The 26,655-nt window shown below is 31.4% G+C and overlaps 3 protein-coding genes across 7 annotated transcripts; all 3 read right to left on the reverse strand.

Moving 5' to 3' along the window:
- Positions 405 to 3,484, reverse strand: LOC109362028 (putative xyloglucan endotransglucosylase/hydrolase protein 1). The gene is made up of 4 exons (XM_019607601.1): positions 3,271 to 3,484; positions 2,424 to 2,524; positions 1,147 to 1,355; positions 405 to 911 (listed from the first exon to the last, which is right to left on the reverse strand). Exons 1-4 carry the CDS (start codon positions 3,452 to 3,454, stop codon positions 548 to 550), a joined length of 858 nt encoding a protein of 285 aa, XP_019463146.1. The 5' UTR covers positions 3,455 to 3,484; the 3' UTR covers positions 405 to 547.
- LOC109362738 lies at positions 10,348 to 14,964 on the reverse strand. Of its 4 annotated transcripts, none has more exons than XM_019608737.1 (3): positions 14,707 to 14,964; positions 11,852 to 12,519; positions 10,348 to 11,183 (listed from the first exon to the last, which is right to left on the reverse strand). In XM_019608737.1, the coding sequence occupies exons 2-3, from the start codon at positions 12,457 to 12,459 to the stop codon at positions 10,487 to 10,489; spliced, it is 1,305 nt and encodes a 434-aa protein (XP_019464282.1). In that variant the 5' UTR covers positions 12,460 to 12,519; positions 14,707 to 14,964; the 3' UTR covers positions 10,348 to 10,486. The 4 variants fall into 4 exon arrangements, with proteins under 4 accessions (XP_019464282.1, XP_019464285.1, XP_019464286.1 ...); XM_019608740.1 differs by having other exon boundaries at positions 11,852 to 12,512; positions 14,700 to 14,964; XM_019608741.1 differs by lacking the exon at positions 14,707 to 14,964 and adding an exon at positions 14,618 to 14,636 and having other exon boundaries at positions 11,852 to 12,512.
- On the reverse strand, positions 20,819 to 26,439 carry LOC109361567 (tRNA (guanine-N(7)-)-methyltransferase). Of its 2 annotated transcripts, none has more exons than XM_019607059.1 (8): positions 26,159 to 26,439; positions 25,239 to 25,295; positions 24,527 to 24,602; positions 23,874 to 23,953; positions 23,719 to 23,768; positions 23,543 to 23,627; positions 22,942 to 23,040; positions 20,819 to 21,328 (listed from the first exon to the last, which is right to left on the reverse strand). In XM_019607059.1, the coding sequence occupies exons 1-8, from the start codon at positions 26,426 to 26,428 to the stop codon at positions 21,107 to 21,109; spliced, it is 939 nt and encodes a 312-aa protein (XP_019462604.1). In that variant the 5' UTR covers positions 26,429 to 26,439; the 3' UTR covers positions 20,819 to 21,106. The 2 variants fall into 2 exon arrangements, with proteins under 2 accessions (XP_019462604.1, XP_019462605.1); XM_019607060.1 differs by lacking the exon at positions 20,819 to 21,328 and adding an exon at positions 22,531 to 22,811.

Consider the following 26,655-nt stretch of genomic DNA (forward strand, 5'->3'; position numbering starts at 1 on the left):
CGCTATAGAAAGCATTGTTGTATGTATCACATAGAACAGTGTTCTCGTATGCGCTATTGAATCTCACTTATCATTTTATTGTACTCACATAAATTGTGTTTGAAATCGTTCTTGAATCTCAAAGATGAGCATTGTTGAATAGTAAGTCTGACGTTGCTAAAAATCACAATGTTGCCAAAAAAATTAATAGTTGAATCAAAATGAGACAAAAAATTAAGTTGAATGATTGAAATTAGACGAGAAAAATAAAAATGAAATAGAGAAAAATAATCAAGTTAAACGAAGAAGGATACATATTTACATCTATATACTTTTCTAATTCAAAATAACAAGACAACTCCACCTTTATCAAACATGCTTCATTATGTTGAGATATAATTACATAAGGTATATAACCATGTGAGAAATTTTTGAAATATACATAAACTATTGAATTCCATATTCTTATTACACAAGCCGAAGCAAACACACCATATTATTATTTGCACTTTCTTTCAACTTCCTATAATTTATTTTAATATAAAAATGAGAATAGTTTGCCAATAATTCATTTTAGATGGCATTCATTAAAGAACTCTCCCCTATCATAGCAATAGTCATAATACATATAATTCTTTCTGACATATTTATATACTCTTTTGTCATGAGGTGTTAAATCCAAATATTCTCCTATGTTCCACCAAAAAGTGTTGGAATAACATTCTTTGTTTTCAGATTCACAACCATTTATTTTAAACCCTTCATATTGCAATTGAAATGGAGCTTTAGACCAATCTATTTTTCTTCCACCAGAAGCCCAAGATTCTCCATTCCATATACTTCCTTCTAAAAGCATTGGCATTGATGGATATCTCACACCAAAACTATTGTTGTTCTTGTACACTCTAATGGGCATGTTGTCCACAAAGAGCCTAAATTTGAAACATTTCACATCAATATGTATGAGAATAGAAGTTATATTAGCAAAAAGAAGACATAGTATGAAAATAAAATCCAAAGAAAATATTTATGTAAAGAATATCAAAATATAGATGAGAGATAGAGGTAAATGTAAATGTATAAGATATTAGATGTTGTGTCGAAATTTTAGTATACAAATAAAAGTGTTGAAAAACAAAATCGAAAGTGATGGTAAGGAATTCTTACACTATTTGGGCTTGATTCCACAGAATCGCATAATTGTGGAAATCTTTAGTTGGATCAAACCAAAGTTTTAGTCTTTGTTCTCTACCACCATTATCATTCGCAAATATATTTGTTTGCAAAATAAATGGAGGTCCATCAGTACCCAAAAACTCAAAATCAATCTCGTCATGATTCTCAGTATCTTGTCCTTCCAATCCATTTGAGGTTAACTGTCATAAACCATAGTTAGCAATGTTTAGAACAATTAATTTTGAATTTTAACATTTACTATTTGATAGAAAGGTTGAGAAAAAGTTATTCATTATATTTTGGTAATTTGAGATAATATTATATTGAGTTAATAATTAGTTTAAGTACATTTATCTTTTATGGTTAGAGTTAGTGTTTTTATTTTAGTTAATTAGACATTGTTTCCTTGTGTATTGGGTTAGCACCTCTTATATTATCTTTATATATTTTATTTGTTGTTCAAAAAAAAGTTTGTTTTCATTTGTAAACTATTATTCAATCAATGAAATGCATATTATTATTTTATTTTTTTGCTCTTTAATTTCTAATAAAGAGCTCAGTTATGCACTCATTTATCTCCTTTTTAATCAAAATTTCATCTTTCTTCTTTATCTTTGATCTTCATATACATTTTCAGTATCTTCATTTTTCATACTTCTCATTTTTCACCATATAATTATCTCCAACATGGTGTTGTTGGCATTTGATAATGAAACATCTCCAAAATGAAATGAAGATAGTAAAGGTGATAATTATTTGGTTGATGTATGTGTATGGAGATAGAGAATAAGAAAGAAGAAGAAGAGTTGACTAAGAAGGAGATAAAGGGTTAATATCAGACCTACTCTTAATTTGAAAGCTCTCATGTTATATTAGAAATTAAAGAGTAATAAAAGGGTGTATATTTTATTGAAGGAATGATAGTATATAAAAAAAAGTAAATTATATATATATATAAGGAAACAAAGCTTAAGTAAAATAGAAAACAAACTCTAACTACAAAAAGTAAGTGGACTTAAACTATAATATTAACTCAAAATATTAAAATATATTCAATAATTTGATCAAAAAGTTGAGAAAAATTGCTGGAGTAGTCTAGAGATATGTGATAAATTTAATTGTGGGTCTTATAGATATGTGATAAATTTAACCTCATATGATATTGTGGGTATTATAGATATGTGATAAAAAAAAATTGATGAATTGAATTGCTTAGATTTAAAACGTTTTTTAAATACATGAATGTACATATTTTAATAAATACTTACATAAAAGGTTGAAACAAGTCCAGGGGATTGTTGTTCTGGCAACTTAATTTTCATTTCAAAGAACCCTGAACTGTAACTCTTCTTTGACCTAAACCCGGATCCTGTAATTGTTGATGAAAAAATAATTAGAAACAAAGTATTTATTAAGGGGCTTAAAGGATATTGTAAAATAGGGAAACTCGAGATCATAATTGAACTAAATATGTAGTAAACTTATTTAACTTCATACAAGGGTTATTATCGCAAGTTTAATTTGTTTTGCCTTATGTTATTTCAGCATAGGGGCTTGTAATAATAAATACATAAAAATAGTTAATATACAATTAATACAAATTATTGAAAATCAATAAGTCATTTATTTAGTGGTATAAGACTATGCTAGATTCTTAGAACGAACAAGAGGCCAAGACTTCGATTAGTTCCTTACCTTTGGATACTCTTGATAATACAAAAAAATGACAAATGATTGAAATAATAATAATGATAATAATAATAGTAATAGTAGTAGAAGGATGGCCATTTTTTTGAGTAAGATTTTCCCTTTACTTTCAGCATTTTTTTAAATTTAAATTATTAGGCAAAGATACTTGGTCAAAAATTCACGAAATAAATTTTTTCATAGAAATTACATATTTCTTATTATTTTGGTCCAAATTTTGTCAAATAAAGGTGACCAAAAGCAATATTAATAATCAAAACCATTAAATTTAAAAATAGTAGTAGTTCAAAAGACCAAAACTTAAACATGCTACATTTTCGAGAACCATAAACACATGCATATTTAAGTCTTAAAATTCTTTATTTTGAGCTACAATCAAACAACAAAGTAAGAAGCATATGAGAAAACCTGAAGCCATGTCCATTGAAAGCTGAACTTTTCTTCCATTGTCAAGCAAAGAGACATGATCATACCCATAACTAACAACGTAGTTTTTATGAAAACCAACCTTGGCACCAACGTTGTCCAAATGATAGATTATACTTAGTACAAAGGGAATAAGCAAAACCTTATTAAATTGTGAATAACTCATTTTGGTCCCTTTGAAATGGATGCAAACACATTTAAGGACATGTTGCTTTAATAGTACATGGAAGAGAATTATTAATTATTAATTATTAATTATTAACTATTCATCCTAAATGTGTGAGCATATTAATTTTAAGTTGATACACTTCTCTAATCAGGTCCATTTTATTGTTGCTTGGTACTTACCGTATGAGGAAGTTATAAAACACCGAATCAAATGCCAACAATATCATTATGAGAAAAAAGATGTATGTGCCGATAGTGTAAGAGTTTTTTAGGCTGTCATTACATTCTTCGTTCATTTTCAATCATCAGTAACTCTTAAATAAAAGTAATATAAATCAATGGTAAATGATTAACTAACTATGTATAATCCTTACAATGTTAGTGCATAGATATTAAATTCTATCATTATAACTACATTTTATATGATGTTTCAGGATTAGGTCTTTAGAGGTATATATCATGATCTTGTTGGTGAAGATGCATGAGGTTGATGAGTTTATAATCCTTTTTTTTTATTTGGGGTTTAGGGATGAAGTTGGTGGATTAAATCTCAAATTATTTTTATATAATGTATGTGATATTATATATTGTTGTACCAGACCTGTGATCGATAACCTTTGGATTATTAGGAAATTCGATTGTTATCGAGGTATGAGAAGAATGGAGATTCACAAGTGAGACACTACATCTTGAATCAAAACCTAAAGACATTAGTTTCATGGGCATTTTCCACTTATAAAAAATTTCACTCCTCCCTTCATATTCAATGTGAGACTTCACACTTGAATAAACTCAACAATCTTCCCCTCAAGTGTGGGCACCACACACTTTCCGGTCTGCTCCCCCTTAAGTCCACCATGTTCTAGCAGAGGTGATCATTGTACAACATTGGTCACAAGCAGTCAAATAAATGGCATAGAATAAATAGAAGAGGAGAAGATAGGAGAATTTGATAATGCGTTTCGGCCAATTATGCCTCTATCCTCGATAGCGTTGAGCGACTGCCAATATATTATTTAGAGAATAAGGATTAAAAGATCTAGCACACGCATGGGCCCAAGTGCCCATGGGGTGGTTCTATTTGGTGTTTCTATTTCGTCACATAATAACAAGGACATGAGTCCAATATATAACATTGATATTCTAGTCTATTCCAATGTTAGGCAATGTGAGATTTCATATAATATATTTCAAAAATCCCAACAATCTCCACCTTAGCAAATATTTCACTCCACTTTGTTCAATGCCTAATTTTATTTAACAACTACTCCACATAAGAGTTTGCTCCCCTTTAGCATAAGCCTTTCTGATTATCCTTGTTTATGTTATTAAGAGCCTCTCCAAGCTTGTAGTATAATTTCTCGTACCGCCATCTAGTGGAACATGCTACCTAGCCATATATTTCTAGGAAGAATTTCGATATTACAGAACATCTACACAAAAGTTGACCAACAACCATCCTTTTGAATACTCAGTCAAACTGAACCTTGGAGCTTCCTTGTAAAGCCCCAACCGCTACCACAATTATCTACTTCGACCATCGTAGTTCAAAAAACTATTATACTCCATCATAAAGAGTATACCCACAGGTTACGCATTGTGTCAATGTCGGCCAATGCTCATATCACACCTTTGCATCCAAGCCAATGCACAGGTCTCACATTGCATCTCTACTAATGTCTATGTTACACCTTGCATCCAAGCCAATGTCCATGTTACACCTTATATCAAAGTCAGCTTGTGCCTTTGTGCATTTGTGGATCTGCTAACAATTAATATCTTTCACTATGACATCGCAGACAAGCCATTAGGGTATTCCGTTTCTCATCTCAAATGATATCATTCTCTCAACATCTATAGAAATATTGTCAGTATCTGAATCAACGCCTCTGTCTCTATCTCTACCTTGGTTTCAATCTAATACATGGACTTCTGTGGTTCTAGATCCAACACAATTGTGGTCCCACCATTTTCATGCCTTATTTCCTTCTCCTTCAACTCATCTACTTTATCATCATGGAGTGTCTCTGACAGACCTTGTTCAACCAATACAGTCTTCATCCTTCTTTGCCATAATCTAGTGTCTAGGCTAAAAGACATATACCAATTGGCTCTGATATCAATTGTTTGGAACAATCAAACAATCAAATAGTAAAAAAAAATAAGGACAAGAGAATAACACAAGAAATTTAGTAATAACGTTTGGCCAATAGTATCTACGTCCTCCAGAAATGTTGAGAAACTAACACTATATATTAGAGAATAATGATTTGTGTGTGAATAATTCTAAACTGAGTTTTTTCCCTTTGACTTATATCAGGAGAAGACAAAAAGTGCAATCATGTTATTTGCATACAGAAATCTAACACCTACACCATACCAATTCTAGTTAGTTTTATCCAATTTGTGCCAATACATTTTTTATCCCATCCAGATGAAATTACATTGTTAAAATAATATATTTGAATATTTTTTATTTTCATTAATTTAATTAGGATTATTCTATTCAGTTTCTGAAAAGCCATACAAATATATAATTTTAACTCTTATTAGGTACTTGGGATTTCAAGCACATGGAGGTGGCTCAGTTAATTGATTATGAATGAGAGAATTTCTTGTATATATGAACTTAGAAATAATGCTCATTAGTTTTAGTTGAATGGGTATGTGTTTATATGTTGATTCATTTCATATCTAATGTTTGTACTTGTATTTTGACTATTATTTACCTACATATGAATAATGTGGTCGAATTGTCCACATGCCATATGATTAAATTGTTTATGATGGTATTGATTATTGAAAAATATTTTCGTATTTTGGGCAAATATTATATTGGGTTTTTAATTATTTTAAACTCACTTACTTTTTGCATAACAAGCCATCACGTTGTAAATTCAAATTCCAGGATTAAAACATGTATAAAATAGATTTGTTAGTTAGTTACTTAGGAGTTACGTAGAGTTAAGTCTCTTATATTTTCTATATAATAGGTTGATTAATTTCTTTGTAATTAATTCATTCAGTTGATTCAATCAATTCATCCGGTCATTGAAAAACACATCATTTTCTTGCTCTGTGATTTCTAATATAGCATCAGAATAATGTATATATTCCTTGTACATTTTCCTTCTCCTTATTTTCTTCTTCTTCTTAAATGTTCCTAATGGCAAAGCACATATTCTTGATGGAAGTAGTGCTATCAATATTGATTTCTACATTAAAGCGGATTTTGACTTCTTCACAAGGATTCATTTGAGGTGTTACCATGAGGCAAATTGAAAAACGCATTACAACCATTTAATATGACAATCATTGTCACATTCTAAAACAAGTTTTTTCTCTTCTCTCTCTTATCATTCTATTTTATGATCTTCATATTCTCTATCTCTCTCGATACTTCTTGATATACTCGAGGTAAATATTGCGCTCATATTTCATTATATTTTTCTCTTGTTATTCTTGAGTAAAAATTGCTCATATTTCATATTGTTTTTCTTCCATTATTCTTGAAGCAAATAATGCTCATAATTTATCATATCTTTTTCTTGTTATTCTTGAACATGTATTGTCCGTATTTCATCATATTCAAGGTTTCTCTCATTTTTTGTCAAAAAAGCATGATATTCTTGAGCAATATTATATCTTCTTTCATCTTCATTATTTTATGTTGGTGTTGGGGATGCTTGAAATATGTCATTGTATTAATCTCACATTGCCTGGTATTGGAATGATGTGACCAATGTTATATAATGAACTCAAGTCTCTTGTTATATTGTGCATAAAAAATAGAAGCACTAAATAGAAACACTTCATGGACACTTGGGTCCATGAGTGTGCTAGAGCTTGTAATTCTTATTCTCTAGTAATATTGTGGTTGTTGTTCAACACTCCTAGTGACATAGGTATAATTGGTTGAACTCCATTAACAAATTCTCTTGTTTCTTCTCTTCTATTTATTCTATGTTTTTATTTTATTATTTATGATCAATGTTGCACAACAATCACTTTCTCTATACTAACAGTTGATTCCTGATAAACAACATTATTACCTTTAATTCAAGCCAAGACCCTTCATCACACACTGACAATAATTTCTCAGCCTTTTCTAGTATTTTTCACACTAAAAGCTTCCTCTTTTACTTAGACAAATTTGGAGTTCAATTTGTTCTAGCACAGAAACAGGGTCCATAATTCTAGATTCTATAGCTTCAACAATATGTACCCATCAAGTTCTAGAGCTCCAACATTGTTGATACAAGATTTTGTAGTCTTCTTCCTTCAATCATCTTTTGTCCAATTCGAGAGTTGTCAACATTCACTCTCCCACTTGAGGGAATATTGAAATATATTTTGATATTTTGAATTAATATTGTATTGTGTGTATTATTATTTAAACCCACTTATTTTTTTGCATAACAAGCAATCTTTGTAAATTCAATTTCCATGATTAAAACATATGTAAAATAGATTAGTTAGTTAGGAGTTGGCTAGACTTAAATCTCTTATATTTTCTATATAATAAGTTAATTAATTTCTTTATAATTAATTTATTTAATTGATTCAATCAATTCATCAAATCAATAAAATACACATCATTTTCTTATTACATGGTTTCTAATATTGACTACACAATTTTTCAATTGTTTATGTACATAAAATACATTGATGCATCAGCGACCAACAAATTACTTAGTAGGAGAGACCTACTATATATATATATAGTACAAAGTTATAATCTTTTTTTGTTAAATCATATTTATTGTCAAATTATTGATATGTAAATATTTCATAATCATTGTCTACTGATTTTATTGTCATATCTCTACCTCTAGCAGCAATTGTACTAACTTCTATTTGAATTATTCTTCTTACTCAGATTTCTAATGGTCTCCTCCACACATGCTCAAACCACATAAGATGCACTTCTAACTTATTTTCTACAATAGTGGCTATGAGTGTTTTAAATTATGGTCACCATTACGGTAATGGTTGTGATTAATACGATTGTGGTAGCGGTTGTCGTTGCAAAGCAGATTGCAGTCGTTGCGGTGTGAATTATTTTGTCATTAAAAAATATTTTTGAATTCAATGTCGCCCGATGCGATTGGATGTGGTCAGAAGCAGCCTGATGCGGTCCAAATGCAATCTGATGCGGTTGTGTTGTGGCCTGATGCGATCCAAATGCAATCTGATGCGGTTGTGTTGTGGCCTGATGTGGTTGCATTGCGGCCCGATCCGGCTGCATCATTATAATTTAGAGTCACACCACAATTGCGGTGTGATGCAGTTGCGACGACCACTACAATCGCAATATTGTCGGCATATTAGGTAACGCAGTCCGCAATTTAAATTATTGGTGGCTACTTGACATTTCCGTAATGTATTCACTCTTTATCTTGTCTTTATAGTGTGTTCACTCATCAAACAATATTTTCATCTCTTCCACATATTTTTTTGTTAATATTTCATCGTCCAACATCCAATCATATATTACATTGTGGGTCTTATAGATGTGCATTAAAAAAATTTCCTTAAGTTTGAGTACCATCTTTCTATCATGTATGTCACTTGAAGCGTTCTTTCATTACAATCATTCCGTTTAAATCATATGGTGTATATCTCTCGTATTTCTTCATCATATTGTATAGTTGATCAAAGATATTTGTATAGTAGTTTGTAGAATAATATGATCTCCCATTTTTTCTTCTACGGTTGAGATTTATTCACCTCTTGCTAAACTTATACTCCATTTGTGACTAATGATTCTCATGTGTTGTATCCAAATTTTTAGTTTCCTGTTCTAGTCTCCATGAGTTTCCAATCATGACAATATATGATAATGATATTTTTAAGATTTTTTTAAATAAAATAAAGTATCTTATGGTATAAGGAGATAAATTGTCTCTTTATGTCATTAAAATCATGACATGGGTTCTATTTAATCATTTTCTACAAAAAATATTTCTAAAACTAAACAAAGTAGTACATATATAATAATTTTACTAACTGAAAGATATAATTTATCTCCCCGTACAAAGATTTCGCTTTCATTTTTATGCATTATTGGTCAAAATGTTAAATTTGGAATTAATTCTTAACTTCATGGGCCACGTGCCCACGTTAAAGGATTTGTATGACTACGATTTTTTTACGGCTCGTATACTTTTGTTTATATTTTTATGTAATATATTCATAATCTAATATACAAAGTATTTTGTTTTGTATAGATTCACGTGTGGTTTTAATTTCCTATTATAAATCATATTTATTGACAAAATATTTATCTTTTAGGTATTTTTTTAATCATTTCACTAATGGTTTTTAATGATCACTCTTCCTCTAGGAATTGAATCACCCTCCATTTAATTTACTCGCCTTATCGGCGAATCTCCTACACACAGAGTCATCATTTGACAGTTGATGATAAATGCATCTGCATAAGTCCTCATTCCAACATTGGTATTGGTCTAGTGATATAAGACTTCACTAGATCCTCAAAATCGATAGTTCAATTCTTGAGTGCAATATTTATTGGAAGGGGCAACCACGACCCCAAAATGGATTAGTTCCTTACCAAAAAAGGTGATAAGATATACCTTGATAGTATCCAAAAAAAAAAAAAAAAAAAAAGTAGGTGATTTATCTCAACAAACCCAAAATACAAGTAATTGATATTTTGACAATAGATATTATGTTATCATGCTTTAATATCAACTTTCTTGGATAATATGATCTCTACATATATATTTTTCAACTTATTAGTTATTAATAAATCATGACTTTCAATTAATACAAATCATGATATTTATTCTCTTGTTAGAAGTTATTTTTAGAAAAAGTTGATTAACTTAAGCCTATTTTATGGCTTTGGCTACATCACAATGCTAATGAGTTGAAGCAATATTCTATAAGAGTTAAATGTGTGGAACTTATGCTATACATTTTCCCAAGTATTGCAGCAATGAAAAGCAAAATATAGAGCATTCACATACATTAAACATAGTTGTTATACATTTGATTTGTTCATTCAGAAAGAATGCCGAAAACCTCTCCTGAACTTTCTCCGAAAAGGTCTACACGCTTCGATACTGAGGTCGACTGCTGCAGCGAGTGCCATGAACATAGCGGCATCCTCCACACATGTCACGTGTCGCAATGCCAGTTGTACTAACGGCTTACTACGCTTCCCTTCACCTTGAACTCTACAGCTCATGACAAAACCTCCGACGACTGGACTCAGTGCACCGAAGTCTCCACTGCTTTGTGGACTAGGTATTGGAGTTGCTGCTGCTACTGCAGCTGCGGTTCGCATACGTTTTTCGGTGTCTATGAAAAACTCCCCACCTTTTTCGGCACTTATATTTATTTCAGACATAAGAAGCCCGCCTCCTTGCTGAGCTTCAGATAGAAGATGGAACCGACAGCAGATAGAATCTCTAAGACCTCTCTCACGCCATGCTTCAAGCTTTCCCCATGGTTGCCAGCTTTCGGGTCCACGAGCATCAGGACGAACAATCAACCATGCTCCTGGGTTGGATCTTGCAACCCAATCACAACCAGAAGATGGAACGAATGGAGTCGTTATGAAGGCTGCAGCTACAGCTGAGCCAGAAAGATCATGTATCTTCACCTTCCACCCCTTTCGCTCTCTCCTCTCGGACTCTAAGTCGGTAATATCAGCAGAACCTGACCAGTAACTGCTCAATGGGTCCATCTGGGAAACCCTGTCATTTCATAACTATCAAGAGTCTTATTAACAACAAATTTTTAGCTCAAAGTTTCATATTTGTAGATATCACTTCCAAATGACAAAGGAAAGATAAAGAAAACGACTAAGGATGATTTAATTAATTCCAAGGTCCAAAATTCAGGTCTCAAATTCTTATGTGCCATTGGAGAAGTAGAATGATTAACTGCATCAGTGTAAATAAAGATTCGGGTATCCGTGCTATGTGTGTTTTGTCTATGCTTAAGAATGCAGAGAAAAACATTTTGTTAGAAGAGAAACTTAATAAAAGTCTCATCATATCATTACAGCGGCGAAGGCAAGGTTTTCTGAATATCGAAAGGTGGGTAGTGCCTAACTGAAACCGTGGGAAAACCGGGAGCATATCAAGAAGACAGTGCCAAGCTATCAAGTCTATAAGAGATTCTTGACATATAACTTCTCTAACGGAAAAGAAAAAAGTGAATTACTTTTTAATAAAATTCTGATATATAATACATGAAGTGTTAGTTTTATAGAAGAGTGTTAATTAGTAAAAATGAACCTATAAGGAAAACATATACACAATGAAGCAAACCTAGTTTCAAACAGATGTGGATACTTCATGCAACATATCGGAAAAAATCGACATAAACGAAAGTAAATAGATCACAAATTTCATATCACCTGTCCTTAGTGAACTTGCAACTGAAGATTGGTTGCTGGATAGATCCTTGCAGCTGAACTATCTGAGGACTCAATGTTGTTATATCCTCAAACTGAAATACATATCTCGGATCGGGATCTAGTTTCACTTTTAAATGTAGCTCCGCACCTGGCTTTCCAGTCTCCTGTTTGTTCTTGCCGATACCTACCCACCCATTAAAAAGAATCAACGGTTTTCCTTCACACCACTCAGGACCAACCTGAATTTTGAAAATCCCAATTTGCTGCCTTTTGACGCCAACTCCACAATGGGAGCCCTTCCTCCCGGAAAAGACAGCAATCTCCAAACAAGCATGAGGATTATAGAAACAACCAGGAGTCAACAATGCTTTTAAATCGGATTCCTCGAGGTAAAAGCTTGAAGCAATGTTCTGAGAATCAGGTATAACGTCTGCGGAGGATATTAACGGGACTGATGATGTTTGAACAGGAAAACCTCGAAGACGTATTTCGCAAACACAAGATGAAGAGAGTTTGTGAATTCCAGATTTTCCAGTGCTCGATTCAATTCCAGTATATCGAAGCCCCAAAGAGCCTATTGACAGCCTAATGAAGGCCTGAGGATCCATATCTGTCACAAGTGTCCCCCCATTGTATCTAAATCACTATTTCCGGAAACCTCGGATGCACTGTCACAATAGAAGACAAATGATAAGCACAATTGACATCAGGAATTTTTCGAAAATTAAGCATGCGCTTCTCCAATTACACAACACAACAATCAAGACTTTATCCCACTAGGTGGGGTCGGCTACATGGATCGAACGACTCCATAATAAGGATTCAAAAAAGTTTGTGGCGTGGAAAACAGGATTACAAGAAAACCCACAAGCTCACTTTACCTTGTTTAGAATTTTAATTTGATCGCATAGAATAAGAGTGACAATGATTAAATTCTTGACCGAGTATGGTCAGAAAGGGTGCAATAACGTGCCGAGAAAACAACTCCATGAAAAAGTCATTTGATATCTCAGAATATGCATTACAAAGGTGAATAAAGGCTGAAGGATGTAAGCCATTAACAAAAATTCGGGAAATGGAAAAACTTTTTCCCCTTTTTTCTCTCCCAACCTCTCTCCAAAAGTGGAGATAATAACTTAAAGGAAAAAAGGGAAAGGTAAGAAGGTTCAGCATCATGAGAGAGAAAATCTAATGTCACCATGCAGTTAAAGGCTTCGAATTCAAGATCAGTGGTAGCAACTGTTTATCGTTATGCTCAATGTGTAGCTCATTATATCAGGCATTTCGATAAAAGAATTTCCCGAGTTTGCCATTAGTAAAAATGTGTATACGCCTCATGCCAAACCTGATCATGGAATATGATATTATTTCAAATTCTTTTCACACACGGTAGTTGAAGTAACGTAATTGAAAGCACCTAAACTAAAATGAACAAGCTTGGTACTCATCAAATTTCCCTTTTACTTCTTAATACAGCTCGAACATCCAATATCAAGTGTCTCATTCTGTAATGGAAAAATGTTCATTTTTCGGTGAAAGATGATAATATATAAGCCACCTTATAAAAGGGGTGAAAAGTCCTGATGATGGTGTACCAAGCAATCTGCTTAGATGACCAGCCGCGTAAGTTTTCTCGAGTTATCGCCTTAAATTAAGATATGTATCAAACAACATTAACATCAGGGTAAAGAGCATTTAGTAGAAGAAAAGAAACTAACAGAGTCAAATAATTGATTCGGCTTGCTCAAACTCATTTGAACGTCAAGAACACTCTCTTTGGCAATAACCGCCGATCACATGTTTACATGTATATCTTCTATGTGAGAGAATCAAATGACAAAAAGTCAACCAAGCAATCTAGTAAGCTAAAATTTGATATGCAATTAGACATAAAGTCGGGGACCCTAACGTAAAAAATGATGATAGAATCTCGTCTAAGGTAGTTTTGGAATGTGGGGGAAGGCATATTGATGCCCCATAATGAGGGTAGATATGATAGACATAGCTCAATCGCTAGTAGCACAAGCAGACCACGAAAACTTTCGGGAAAACAATTAATAAAGATTTAGATGTCAATAGTTTTTGTTTATAGATATAATTCAAGATAGAACATTACGGCGTCATTCGATCATGTAGCTGCTACACTAACCAATTCCAATCTAACTACGACTGATATTAAAATAGTCATGACACTCATCCTTCCAAGATCTCTCATCAACAAGATACAATTTGCATTTGAATCGACCAATAAGCACTTTCCGATCAGAAAAGAGAGATTCAACTTACGAGTGCTATCTATATGTTGAGTGAAAAGCTATAATAAAATACAAAAAAAACTCAACATCTCAAGAACACCATGGATTGAAGCAATTGAGCTAAAACATAACTGAAAAATCAATTTAAGAAGCAAATCAACTAACACACTAATTCAATCAATATACATAATCACTTGCAGAAGCAATGAATTGTGATGATAACAAATGTCCAAATAAGATGTGAGTAACTCACAATTGCATTAGACAACAAAAGCAGTTAATGGAATACAACAACAACAACAACAACAACAACAACAACAACAACAACAAAACAGAAACATGACAAAACAAAAGTCAAAGTCATACATAGGATAAAACTGTAACAAAACAAAACATACCTAGTTGGTTGGAATATAATGCACCAAACTACCTCAAATTTATACACAAAGGGACCCAAATAAGCAAACTCAAAGCAAAATATATAATATTACCTCAACTTCACAGGCAAAACAAATAAACAACAACAGAAGAAGAATAATCCCAGAAAAAAAGTACTAATTTTTAAGGTGAAATCAACAAAACCCAAGTCAAAAATCTCACCTTTTTTGTTTGTTCCACTCTGAAAATTCCAAAAATTGAAATGGGTAATATTATTTTGAAGAGAAAGAAATCAATAGAAGAAGGTGAGAGAAAAATAAGAAAAACCCATTATGATAAGATAGATCAGGAGAAGCATTATGAAGGAAAAAATGTTGATTTGTGAAAAATGGGTCTTTTTTTCTTTTTCCTTGCTGTGTGGGAAAGATGGATAAAATAGAGAATTGAGAATTAATTGAGATTATGGTTCTGTCTGCATAATTTTTGTAACGAAACATAAGGAGAAAATACAGGAATATATCATATTTGTTTTTCAGGAATATATAAGTTTTATTTCTATCAGTGTACCTCTAACCATCGAATGAATCCTCAATTTCTATCACTCCACTTCTAACCATCAAATCATCTTATAATTTTATTTATTATGAGTGAGGTTCGAACACACAACCTCTTTCACTTCCTTCCTTAGATTATTTCACCTTAACCATCAAACCATTTATGACTCAAGTTTTATATTTTTTTTTTATTTCTCACATGTATCATCGTACTGGAGGCAATCTTGTTCGAGCCAAGAACATCCACAGGTATGTGGGGCTAAATCTTCTAGCAGGTATTTCCAAGTTTTATATATTATCATTGTATTCATCAATTATTTATATTTAATTATTATTGATTCTTTAATTAAAGTAATACAAATAAATAATTGATAATATATTGAGAGGGTATATATTTCTGTTAACACTCTGAATGTAGATATTATACTCATTTATTTTTATTTATTTAATAGCATTCCATTTTTTATATAAACCATTTAGTGGTTATGATGTACACTTTCAATTCTATGATTTCTTGGCACCAATCATTTATTCTCACATTTTTAGAAATGTTTACTTTCTAAAAGAAAATTTTACAAATGTTTATGGTGATAAGACTTCAAAGATTAAATCATAATATACTAGTAGATCAACTAGTGGAAAGTTTGTCTGCTTTAACAAATGTCCCAAGTTTACCAACGGGCGATGATTCAAGTGGTACATGTTTGATTTCCCTTAAACAAGGTTTCGGATTTGAGACGTACCTGTGGATGTTCTCAGCTCAGACAGGATTACTTCCAGTGCGATGATACTTGTGGGAAACCAAAAAATATGTCCCAAGTTTGAATACATAATTATGTATCTGCATTTTATAAAGAGAGTTTTGTTATGATGGACTAAAAAACATCTTCAAACAAAAAATCCAACATTTAATAATATGAATTGATCTAGTTATATAAGGTCTTGGTTTTTCGAAAGGATATTATTGAAAATGGGTTAATTCGATGCTAATGAAAGAAATGCACTTAATTAAAATCAAACTTTTTAAATTGTGTGATACTAATTAATTATTACAGAAAGATATTAATACTGATTTTTAACTCATAGGGTATAGGAGTAGTTAACATTCCTAATATTATTTATGTATTTAATATTAGAATTTTCAATATTTAGTTGTGCAATTAATTTGTCATATTTATTAAAAATAATATTACCTTTCAAAATCATGTTTATTTTTTATAATTGTTAATAATTGTAAGCCTAGTAATTTTACAAATTTGTTCCCAAAAAAAACTTAATTGTGAATTATAATTCAACTTTTCATAAAAACATTATGGGTTAGAATTCAAATTTTTATAAAAGAAATTATGGGTAATAATTCTTGAGATTAAAATTGGAAAGTATTTCCTAATTCTTGATATTTTCCTTCAACATTTTAGATAAATTGAAGAAAAAAACATTAATAATAATTATGGCTCATGAGTATTTCCCTTATCACATGGCATAATATATATCACCATCATGAATTCAGTTAGAAGTGCAATATGAGTGAGTGGATAAATAGCATTTATTATATAAAAAATATAAAGATAAATCACCATAGATTGGATATCATTTCAAGAAATATATTTGGAATTATTATATAAAAGATAAGTGGATTGATTTCTGGTGATAAATAAATTTCAATGTGGAATATCCTTTCATAAAATGTATTTCAAATTTTATATATAAAGGGATTTTATATATCTGGATAAAAATGTGACTATATATATGAAGGAGCGATTTATGGTAATGCTTTAACACTTATTTTATTTTAGAACATTTGTAACATAATTTTTAATTTTAATTCGATTTGAATATCACAAAAAAAAGTGTAATCTTTAAATATAAACATGTAATTACGTATGTAAAATTATTTTTAGATATTTAGAGGATCCGAAAAAATGCATTTACTAAACTATTGTCTCTAATACAAAAAATAATCAATAAATCAAAGAAGGAAAACGAATCAATCACCATTTGTTTTGATGCTTAGAGTAAAATATGTTACTTTTTAATAAATGTGTTTGATATATATTGTGTTTTTAGTTTATAATATGTGATATTATAAACTGTTAGATTATAATTCTTTTATGTTTAAATATTTTAGCTGAAATTGAATATAAGTTAATTTGTCTCATTTGAGAAAGTTATAAAAAAATATTTTTTAAGGAGTAAATTAAAAAAATGAATATGAAGTTATTTATTTATATTGTGATTAATTTAGTTATTTTTATGTACTTTTAATATATATATATATATATTATCTTTTTTTTTATTTTTGTTACTTAATGATAGGCTAAGAATTAAAATAAAACCAATACCAATATTTAAAAATAAAATCACAGGTGACATAACATGCATTTTTAATATTGGTTGAAGAGTAAATGAGAAAGAGATAATATTGAAATTAATGGTAAAACGGGATTGATATTATGATAGAAGGAATAAGTCATCTTTATAACCAGCTCATGTTAGAGGAGCTTCATTTTTTGATTTTGTTACAAAAATAACCTAATTTGATATTTTAGATATGTTGTTAAACATATTTAGTGTTGAGTTTATTCAAGTGTGAAGTCTCATGTTGGATATGTAAGGAGTAGTGAAAGAGTTTATAAATAGAAAAGACTCATGGAACTAATGCCTTAAAATTTTGGTTCAATACATGATGTATCTCTTGTGACTCTTTACTTTTCTCATATCCTGGTAACAATGGAACTTCCCAATGGTTAGAGGCACCATAATCGTAGTCTAGTTCAATAAGTGGTATCAAAGCCGACGGTTCGGCTGAGGCATGGTAGACTTAAGGAGGAACGAGTTGTAAAGTGTGTGGTACCCACACTTGAGGTGGAGATTGTTGGGTTTATTCAAATGTGAAGTCCAACATTGGGGAGGAGTGAAAGAATTTATATGTAGGAAATGCCATGAAACTAATGCTTTAATGTTATGGTTCAAGACATGTTGTTTCACTTTTAGCTCTCGACTCTTCCTATAATCCGGTAACAATTGAACTCCCCGATGGTTGGAGACTCCTAGTCATAGTACGGTCCAACACTTATGCTACAACTTTAAGCTTATTTTTTTTTAAAATAAACTAAACCTACAAACTTTATCTAATTTATTATGATTAATTGATTCTAATCTTGTTAATCTGTCTCATTCTCATAAGGAATTAACAAAAATTGGGAAAATTTGTGGTTACAATAGTCATAATTGTATTTATTTATGTCCATTTCCTAATGACCCTTTTCAACTCATTTAATTAAAAAATCAATATTTTATTCACACTTTGTATATTGTTGAACATATATATATAATCCAGGCTAACTAGAGCAATTAGTAGAGACAATACTTTTTAAAAATTAATATCTTTGGAACATTAGTGCAAAGTTTTTTACAAAGACATTATTTATTTGTATTATATAATTTTATTGAAGAGATGATAGTTAACATATGAATGAGGTAAGTGATACAATATAAAAAAATTTCACCTTTGTATATAAAAGTTTCATGATTTTTTATAAGTTATTTTTCTGTTATGTGTGTAAAATTTATTATTTGCCCATTTGCCCCTTAAAAGATTGGATTATCTCTACTTTTTATTCTTTGAACATGAGTATTAATTAATGAGAAATTAAATGAGAGTAAAATTATAATCTTATAATATATTTATAAAAAAAAAACTAACCACTTTTATTATTAGTATATATAATTTAATTAAAAATATCTTACAAACACAATTAGGATATATATAATGCAACAACTCAAAAAAAAAGCTAAACATAAACTAAATGGGATATTGTAACCCTAAAAGTATCATCTATAATAAATTCATCAAAAACCTCATTAGTAGAAAACATCATAAGTCAACTCACAAAAGAAATTATCCACTTTATAAAGGATTTAATATGTATATACTGACAGTATAAATGTTATTTACACTGTCAGTAAATCATTTATCATTGATTTGTTAACCACCATTGACTCTCAAACAAAAATAATACAAATCAGTGGTAGATGATATACTAACCGTGTAAAAAACTTTACACTATCAGTGCATAAATTTTAAACTCCTTTATTAATGCATTGATTCTTAATATGTACTATGTTTTGATTCTTAATGCATACATATGCTTTCTGAATAAGTTAAGATATATCAATAAATATACATTAGAGAGGTTGAGACAATCACAAATTTAAAAATAAAGAGGTTAATCATATCCCATTATATGATTAAAAAAACATAAACAACAACATGGATTTCTTTAATATACAACTTGTTTCACATGCATTAAACAAAACCATCTAACATAATAAATGATTTTGATTATTATACTTTGTCAATAGTTGAATCTCACAATTTGGTTTAATAATAGAGTTTAATATATAAGTATTATCAATGAAAAATTATTATTTTATTATTTTTGTTTACAAATCAATAATGACTAACATAGAAATGATAAATAATTTAGTATAAAAACACTTATATAGTCGATAAATCAAACTTTAGGATATAAGTTTTAGTTAAAAATAATACATAAAGTATGACTAAGAAGGGAATCAAAACATAATAAAACTTGGAATTCATAAAAGCAGAGTTTTGGGTAGATGAAGTCATAAATATAAAACATTATCTAAATTAATTATAAGGAATTTAAAAATAAAATAAAAAAAGTGTGAATAAAAGGACAAAAGAGAAATAAAAGACAAAGAAAAAAAGAGAGTGAGAAAATGAAAGGTAGGAGAATACAGCTGTAACCAATATAGAGTGTAAGAAATGAAGTTAGGAATAACAAACACATACATGTGCCTCACTTCATCTAACCTCATATTTTTGTTCTTCTCACTTTTCTACTATTTTTTTAGTCCACACATAATTAGTGTATTTTGGTTGTTGAAAAGTGAGAAAGGAACTTAATCTATTAAATATTTTTGTCATAAATTTACTCTTTCAAAACATTAAATGGATATTGGGTTCATATTAGGATTCTAGGTACATCTCATATTCTCGGCATTTCTGATGTATGTCAAATTAGTCTAAGGAACAACATAATATTTATTTTATGTTGTTGAAGAATGAGTTTGTGATAAAACCATTTAAGGAATTAAGTTGGTGGTTATCCGATCTCTCAATGATAATCAAGATGCATTATATATATATATATATATGTATGATATTTTAGATGAATTAAAAATGTATATATTTATAGTGTATGAATTTGATACGTTGTAATTGCGACATCCAATATTCATGTTTAATCATTATTTATTTTCAAGAAAAGTAATACAAATTAATGATGGATGATGTAATGAATGTGTATGAATCCTTACAATTTATAGTGATAGTGCATAGAAATTACACTCATAATAAAAATGATGTTTGTTTGATATTTTTATGAATGAAGATCTACTTACTCTAAGAGTAAGTTTTTTGAACTTACCCCTCATCCTGACCATCAATTTTACGGACAAGTAATGGTTTAGATCTACTCATTAATTCAAACTATTGAACTTCCCTAGAATTGATGGTTAGGATAGGGAATAAGTTTAAAGAGTAAGTGGATCCCTCCCCTATGGTTTATGTAGGTGTAAAAAAGTGAAGAGTGATTTGTATAATTTCACTAAATTCAGGGGTGTCAGTGTAATTTACTCTATTTTATTTAGGAGTCAATGATGATCGAAAATAACAGGTTGGTTGATGATGTAGTGATAATATAAAAAACTCTTATAAAATCGGTGCATACATCTTTTTCTCATGAAAACTTGACAACATGAGAACTAAAATACTAAATACACACGAAATTATTCATTAGTTTTCATGTCCCTACATTACAATACAAAACCCATCATTGAAAAAACCATAAGAGATTAGTAAGCATTCTAAATACTCAAATAGCATGTATACTCTTCTAGTGTGTTAGAACATATAAAAAGCACAAAATCATTTTCTGTTCTATTAAGATTCAATGTCTCATATGGTGACTGTGGTGTGTGCATTATGAGCTTCATGGTTGAAGGTTAATCGACGGAAAACCGGTCGCACTTGACAATCATGTATGTTTCTGGTACAGACGTCGATACATTTTTGCACCTTCGAACTCTGCATGAATCTCTCTCTCGGTCCTTATCCCCATAGGGTTGCTTAACAACCACCCTTCATCGTCGCATGGCATAGCTGGGTTCAAAGTATCTGTGTGTTTGAGTGCATCGAATTCATCAAACTGAATTCTCATGTTGAGGGCCACTTCAAGCACATCAGACTGAATGAACAACTGTCATAATACAACGAAAAACATGAAATTCAGCCGAAAAGCCCCGGAAATGACTACAATCATGACACTAGTGTACTTCCTTCAGAAGTTCGACTGCCCGAAAGCAAACAAACGCCACTCTTTTAATGGGCATAAATATCATTGAAGTAAAATTCAAACAAAATATATGAACATAACAAAAAGAAAAATAACCACCACATTGCTTTATGATTCCAAAAACTTACACTATAAGAAAGATATGAGAGTATGAAATGCATAATCTATTTATTAGAGACAGAAAAAATGATTCCGAAATTTCAGCATATCGTGTATTATATGATAGTTGATGGAAATAAGAAATAGTATTGGAACTCTTATATTAGTAACTAGCTAGATTTATTGTTGCTTATGAATTAACTCAATTAGTTCTTGTCAATAGGAGAGCACATTCATTGTCCAAGTGTTATAAACATATCAAACTTGTGAGTGCATTGTTCACTCAAGCATTCACAAAGCTCAATTGAATCTGTCCTCTAGTTTCATAGTCCACTTTCGAGTACAGTTTCGGTTAACAAATTAACTCCATAACCTTTATGGAGATGGGAATGGAAGGAATCGAAAATATCGAGTTAGCCGACTTAGCACATTAATTTCAGAGAACTAAGTCCTAAGACACTATATGCTTCCCAAACCCATCATCAATGAAATAAGTACTGTAAGCACTGTAGCAGTTTGGTTTTGAGCATGCTACATCCCTTCATTCCTCAACCACATTGTGGTTTTTCTCAACCTTATTTTATGCCGAAACCGTGTACAAAATTTTAATCCATGCATTATAAACACAGTGAAAAGCCTCAAGCGGATTGCTGATTATCTTCCAACTAGAATAGTTAACGACGTATACAGACAAGTCAACCAAAGTTCTAAATATTCACTAAGTATGAAGAGAAGTCAAGCAATCCCGAAAGATTGTGAAAATCACAGCACCTCATGATTAGAAGGACTATGGTTCACAATTTTTTATTCTGTTGATATTCTTAGATTTTAGGAATTCAATGGGATTTTCCTGTTTATGTGTCATTTTTCGTCTCTCTGTTATGACTATATAATGTACTTTTGATCATATGAATAAATCAAGAGATGAAATACCATACTCTACTGTTATTCACGGTGTTCAGTCTTAATTTGTTTTCTCGTAAACCATGAACGCATGGAGGACAGGATTGGGAATATTTCGAATGCTATCCCATTGGGCAGCAGCAATAAGTGCGTAACACAATGTTAATGTGGCAGTAAGAGAAAGATGAGAGCTATATACACTATTGGGTTAGAGGAGTACATGACAGGAGGCAATCGGTAAGTAAAAGGTTCGGGAAGGAGATTAAAAGTCTCTAGAATGACATGTGGATCTTGTCTTTCTTTTTCTGTTTCCGAGTTTTCCCTTTCACGTGTAACGGCTTCCTTGGTAGCGGTAACAGACTGAGATCATTAACTAGTGGAGTTTCTGTGGATAGTTAACGAATTCAGACAATTTGGAACAATATTTCTATCAAAAAACAAACGACGGCTAGCAGTAAATTTTTCGACGAAACTCCAGATGAATTAAAAAATATATAGAGAATGCAGGAATATACCTGTCCCCCGGGTATTAGATTATCTACAATAGCACCAACCAAGGGCTTCTGTAGAACTCTTCTTTTATGGTGCCTCTTCTTGAAATGTGGATCCGGACACTGCAAGCATGGGCCAAAATCATTTAATCAGATAATCAGAACAGAAAGGCCTTTTGATGTAAAAACCTTAACCCGAAGTAAAACAAAATTATATATATAGCCAAACAAGCCTTTGGCTCAGTGACACCCATTCTTGCCTTGCAGTGATTTGTGGGGGACCTTGGCTGATGCACTTCCCTTTCCCGGGAACCTTAGTGAGAACCCCCTAGGCTCTGCACACAATAGGTTGCCCCGCCTCAGTGGGGCCTGGTAAAAATGGAGGCTCGGTGCACGAGGCTCCGATTTAGTGGGGTTTGGGGAGGGCAGATGTACGCAGCCTTATCCCTGCAAGTTGAGAGATTGTTTCTAGGATTTGAACCCGTGAACTTATGGTCACTCAGCAACAACCTTACCGTTATACTAGGCTCACCCTTAGTGGGGCCTAGTACTAAAATGAAAATCTTGATTCAGATGACAGCCTTCTAACGGTAGTAACATTACAAGTACAAGAAGATAAACTCACCAAAATTGAAACTAACCGCAAGGGTCCGGGATACGATTCTACCAGCTGCTTGAAAGAAATTGTGGCATTTGCAAACAAGAAATGTCTGCATTGCAGCATGACAATCATTTCCCAGCATTGATAAAAATAAACATAAGTGTTTTACTGCATCATCTAAATATAGTTTAGGATAGTACATGTTATCAAGAGTCATATCTTTTACCCATAACTCTGCACGCGTGACTAGCTGCACATGAAGCATATCATTATTCTCTATATTCAAACCTAAAGGTACCACAATAGCTACGGGTTTTTGAAACGAAAAGTTGCAGAGAGAAAAAGACATCGATACCTTTTGCCGTATTTCCAATCCCAAATAATTTGACACTTTAGGATTTCTTTTAGCATGCCACATAAGAAACCTGCCACTACCTGATATTTTTACAATAACAAATATGCTATAACAAGTTAATATACTTACATCCCTCGGGTAGTGAAATGATTATTTGATTACTCGAAAAATGTAAAAGTTGGGTAGTAGAGCTACTTCTGAATTGCACTTTGATGTTAAGGGAAAGCAATTAATGAAAATAATCAGATTATCAATTTGAGAATGATATTTTGGTTCAAGAAATTAGAAGGGGTCAAATCCAACCTGCATAATCTTAATCTATGATGTAAGAAACAACTTTTGTCATATGCTACTTCAAATGATGATCTACAACAGTACATGGCAGGCATGCTAAGTTGCTAACTGTCAACAATCAAGTATGGATACAACAACGACAACAACCAAACCTTTATCCCACTAGGTGGGATCGGCTACATAGATCGAATTTAAGTCATAATGATCTATCATGTATCAAGGATGGATACAACAATGACAACAGCCAAGCCTTTATCACACTAGGTCGGGTAGGCTACTGGAATGAATGACGTCATAATGCACTATCATGAATCAAGGATGGATACATAAAATAAATTTAAGATCGAAATTCCGTTTACCACATCCAATATCCACCATGAGTGGCAATGTTGGGTCTGCAAAGACCATGTTCCAGTCTGGTACTTGTGCAGGAACCTAATATGAAAAAGAATCAAATTAGTGAAAAGCAAAAGATTACTCAATGCATGGCAAGATGATTTATTCAACCATACCAAAAACCTAACCAAATGCCACAGAAACTATGCCAGGTTTCAGTATATGGCTCTCCCTATAGACATATCATTTATAAAATTAGTATAACTACTCTATGCATATGGTAATATTTTTTGGTACTACCAAGGGTATCCTCATCTTTTTGGGTAAGGAACTAATCCTTTTCGGGGTGTGTGGTTGCCCCTCTCAACAAGTGTCGCTCCCAGCCCAAGGAATCATATCTTTGACCTTTTGGTCATCCTGAAGATCTAGCAGGGGACCTTACACAACTAGACCAATCCCTCATTCTTTTGGGTAAGGAACTAATCCCTTCGGGGTGTGTGGTTGTCCCTCTCAACAAGTGTCGCTCCCAGTCCAAGGAATCATACCTTTGACCTTTTGGTCATCCTGAGAATCTAGCAGGGACCTTACACAACTAGACCAATACCTTATCGGTATATGGTAATAATATACATGTCTAAGTTGGTGAAATTAAGCAATGTGGTTAATAAGGTGAATAGTAATATATGCTAAAATCAATGAATTGGAAACTTTATAGTTTACAAAAAAAGAACATACAGAGAAAGAAGCACTGAGGGGGTTGACATGTTGCCTTATCCTCACATGACCCTGATCCTGAAATTGGATAAACAACATGATTAGGAAAAAAAAACAGTTTAATTTTGACATGTTCAGATATAATTTTTTTACATCATTAACTAATCATATATATTTTATGTTATGTTATCATTTTTTATTGACACACAGAAATACATAATTGCTTGATAATATAAGTTGAGTCAACCAATTGAATAAAATGCATTTTTATTTATTTAACCAAGAGTATCCCCTCACAAGTAAGGACATAATCTCTTTCAAGGTGTGCGATTGTCTTTCCCAGTAAATGTCGCTCTCAATATTGAATTTTTAATCTTTAACCTAATATGATATGGAGATTCAGTCAAACGTTACACAACTAGAACAACACCTTCATATAATGCATTTGGTAACACTACCAAGGAGCTTAAAAAAATAAGTTAACACATCATTTTATATAACTTATTAGCTAATATTACCAAACAATTAGGATTCAATCATACAAAAACAATAAAGAGGAAAACAAATGTATGTATTGTCAATCATATGAGAGTTTTATACATTATAACACAAATAAATAGTAGATGATGTAGTATTCAAAAAAGTAATACAAATGAATACACTCTCATTATTCACTATTCATTTTCTATTATCTAAAAAAAAACACAAATGAATGAATGATAGATGATGTACTAACTATGTATAACCGTGCACATATATTAAACTCGACAATTAATTTAAAAAATACAGGCCTATTGCACGAGTATCCTACATAGTGAGGTCTGAGGATAGTAGACATACTCAGTCTTATCCCGCAAGCGAAAAGACTGTTTCCGGGATTTGAACTTTTGACATAATTCACTAAACAGTGTAATAAAAGAAAAGAAAAGAAAGAAAAATACCAAGTTGTAAGAAAGATTGAGGTCAGAATATTCGAGAGCGACCAAGTCTGAGCTTCGAAGATGATGGGGTTGTTGTAACTGAGAAGAAGTGAAATGGGAATTTGATGAAAAAGAAGAAGAAGAAGAAGAAGAACGAAAAGATGAAAATGGTAGCAACATTACTGAACCAAAACCATTTCTACTCTGAAGAAAAGAAGAAGAACAAGAAGAAGAAGAAAAAGAAAAGGAACGACACATTTGCTTACTCATGCTAACAACAGACAAATTCATGTCTCCCAATGTTAATCCTATCGAAATATGTTTCAGTTTATAGCAGATGATGTAAAGATTTTATACACCGTCATTTGTTATTTATTTATATTATTTTTATATTTTATACAAGAAATTAATACAATAAATCAATAATGATTAGAAATATAATGATAATATAAAAAACTCTTCTACATATTCTTTTATCATTCATTTTATTTGTGGATGATACAGTGCAATTTTTTACA

Source organism: Lupinus angustifolius, chromosome LG12 (genome assembly GCF_001865875.1).
Source record: "Lupinus angustifolius cultivar Tanjil chromosome LG12, LupAngTanjil_v1.0, whole genome shotgun sequence".
Classification (NCBI taxonomy): domain Eukaryota; kingdom Viridiplantae; phylum Streptophyta; class Magnoliopsida; order Fabales; family Fabaceae; genus Lupinus; species Lupinus angustifolius.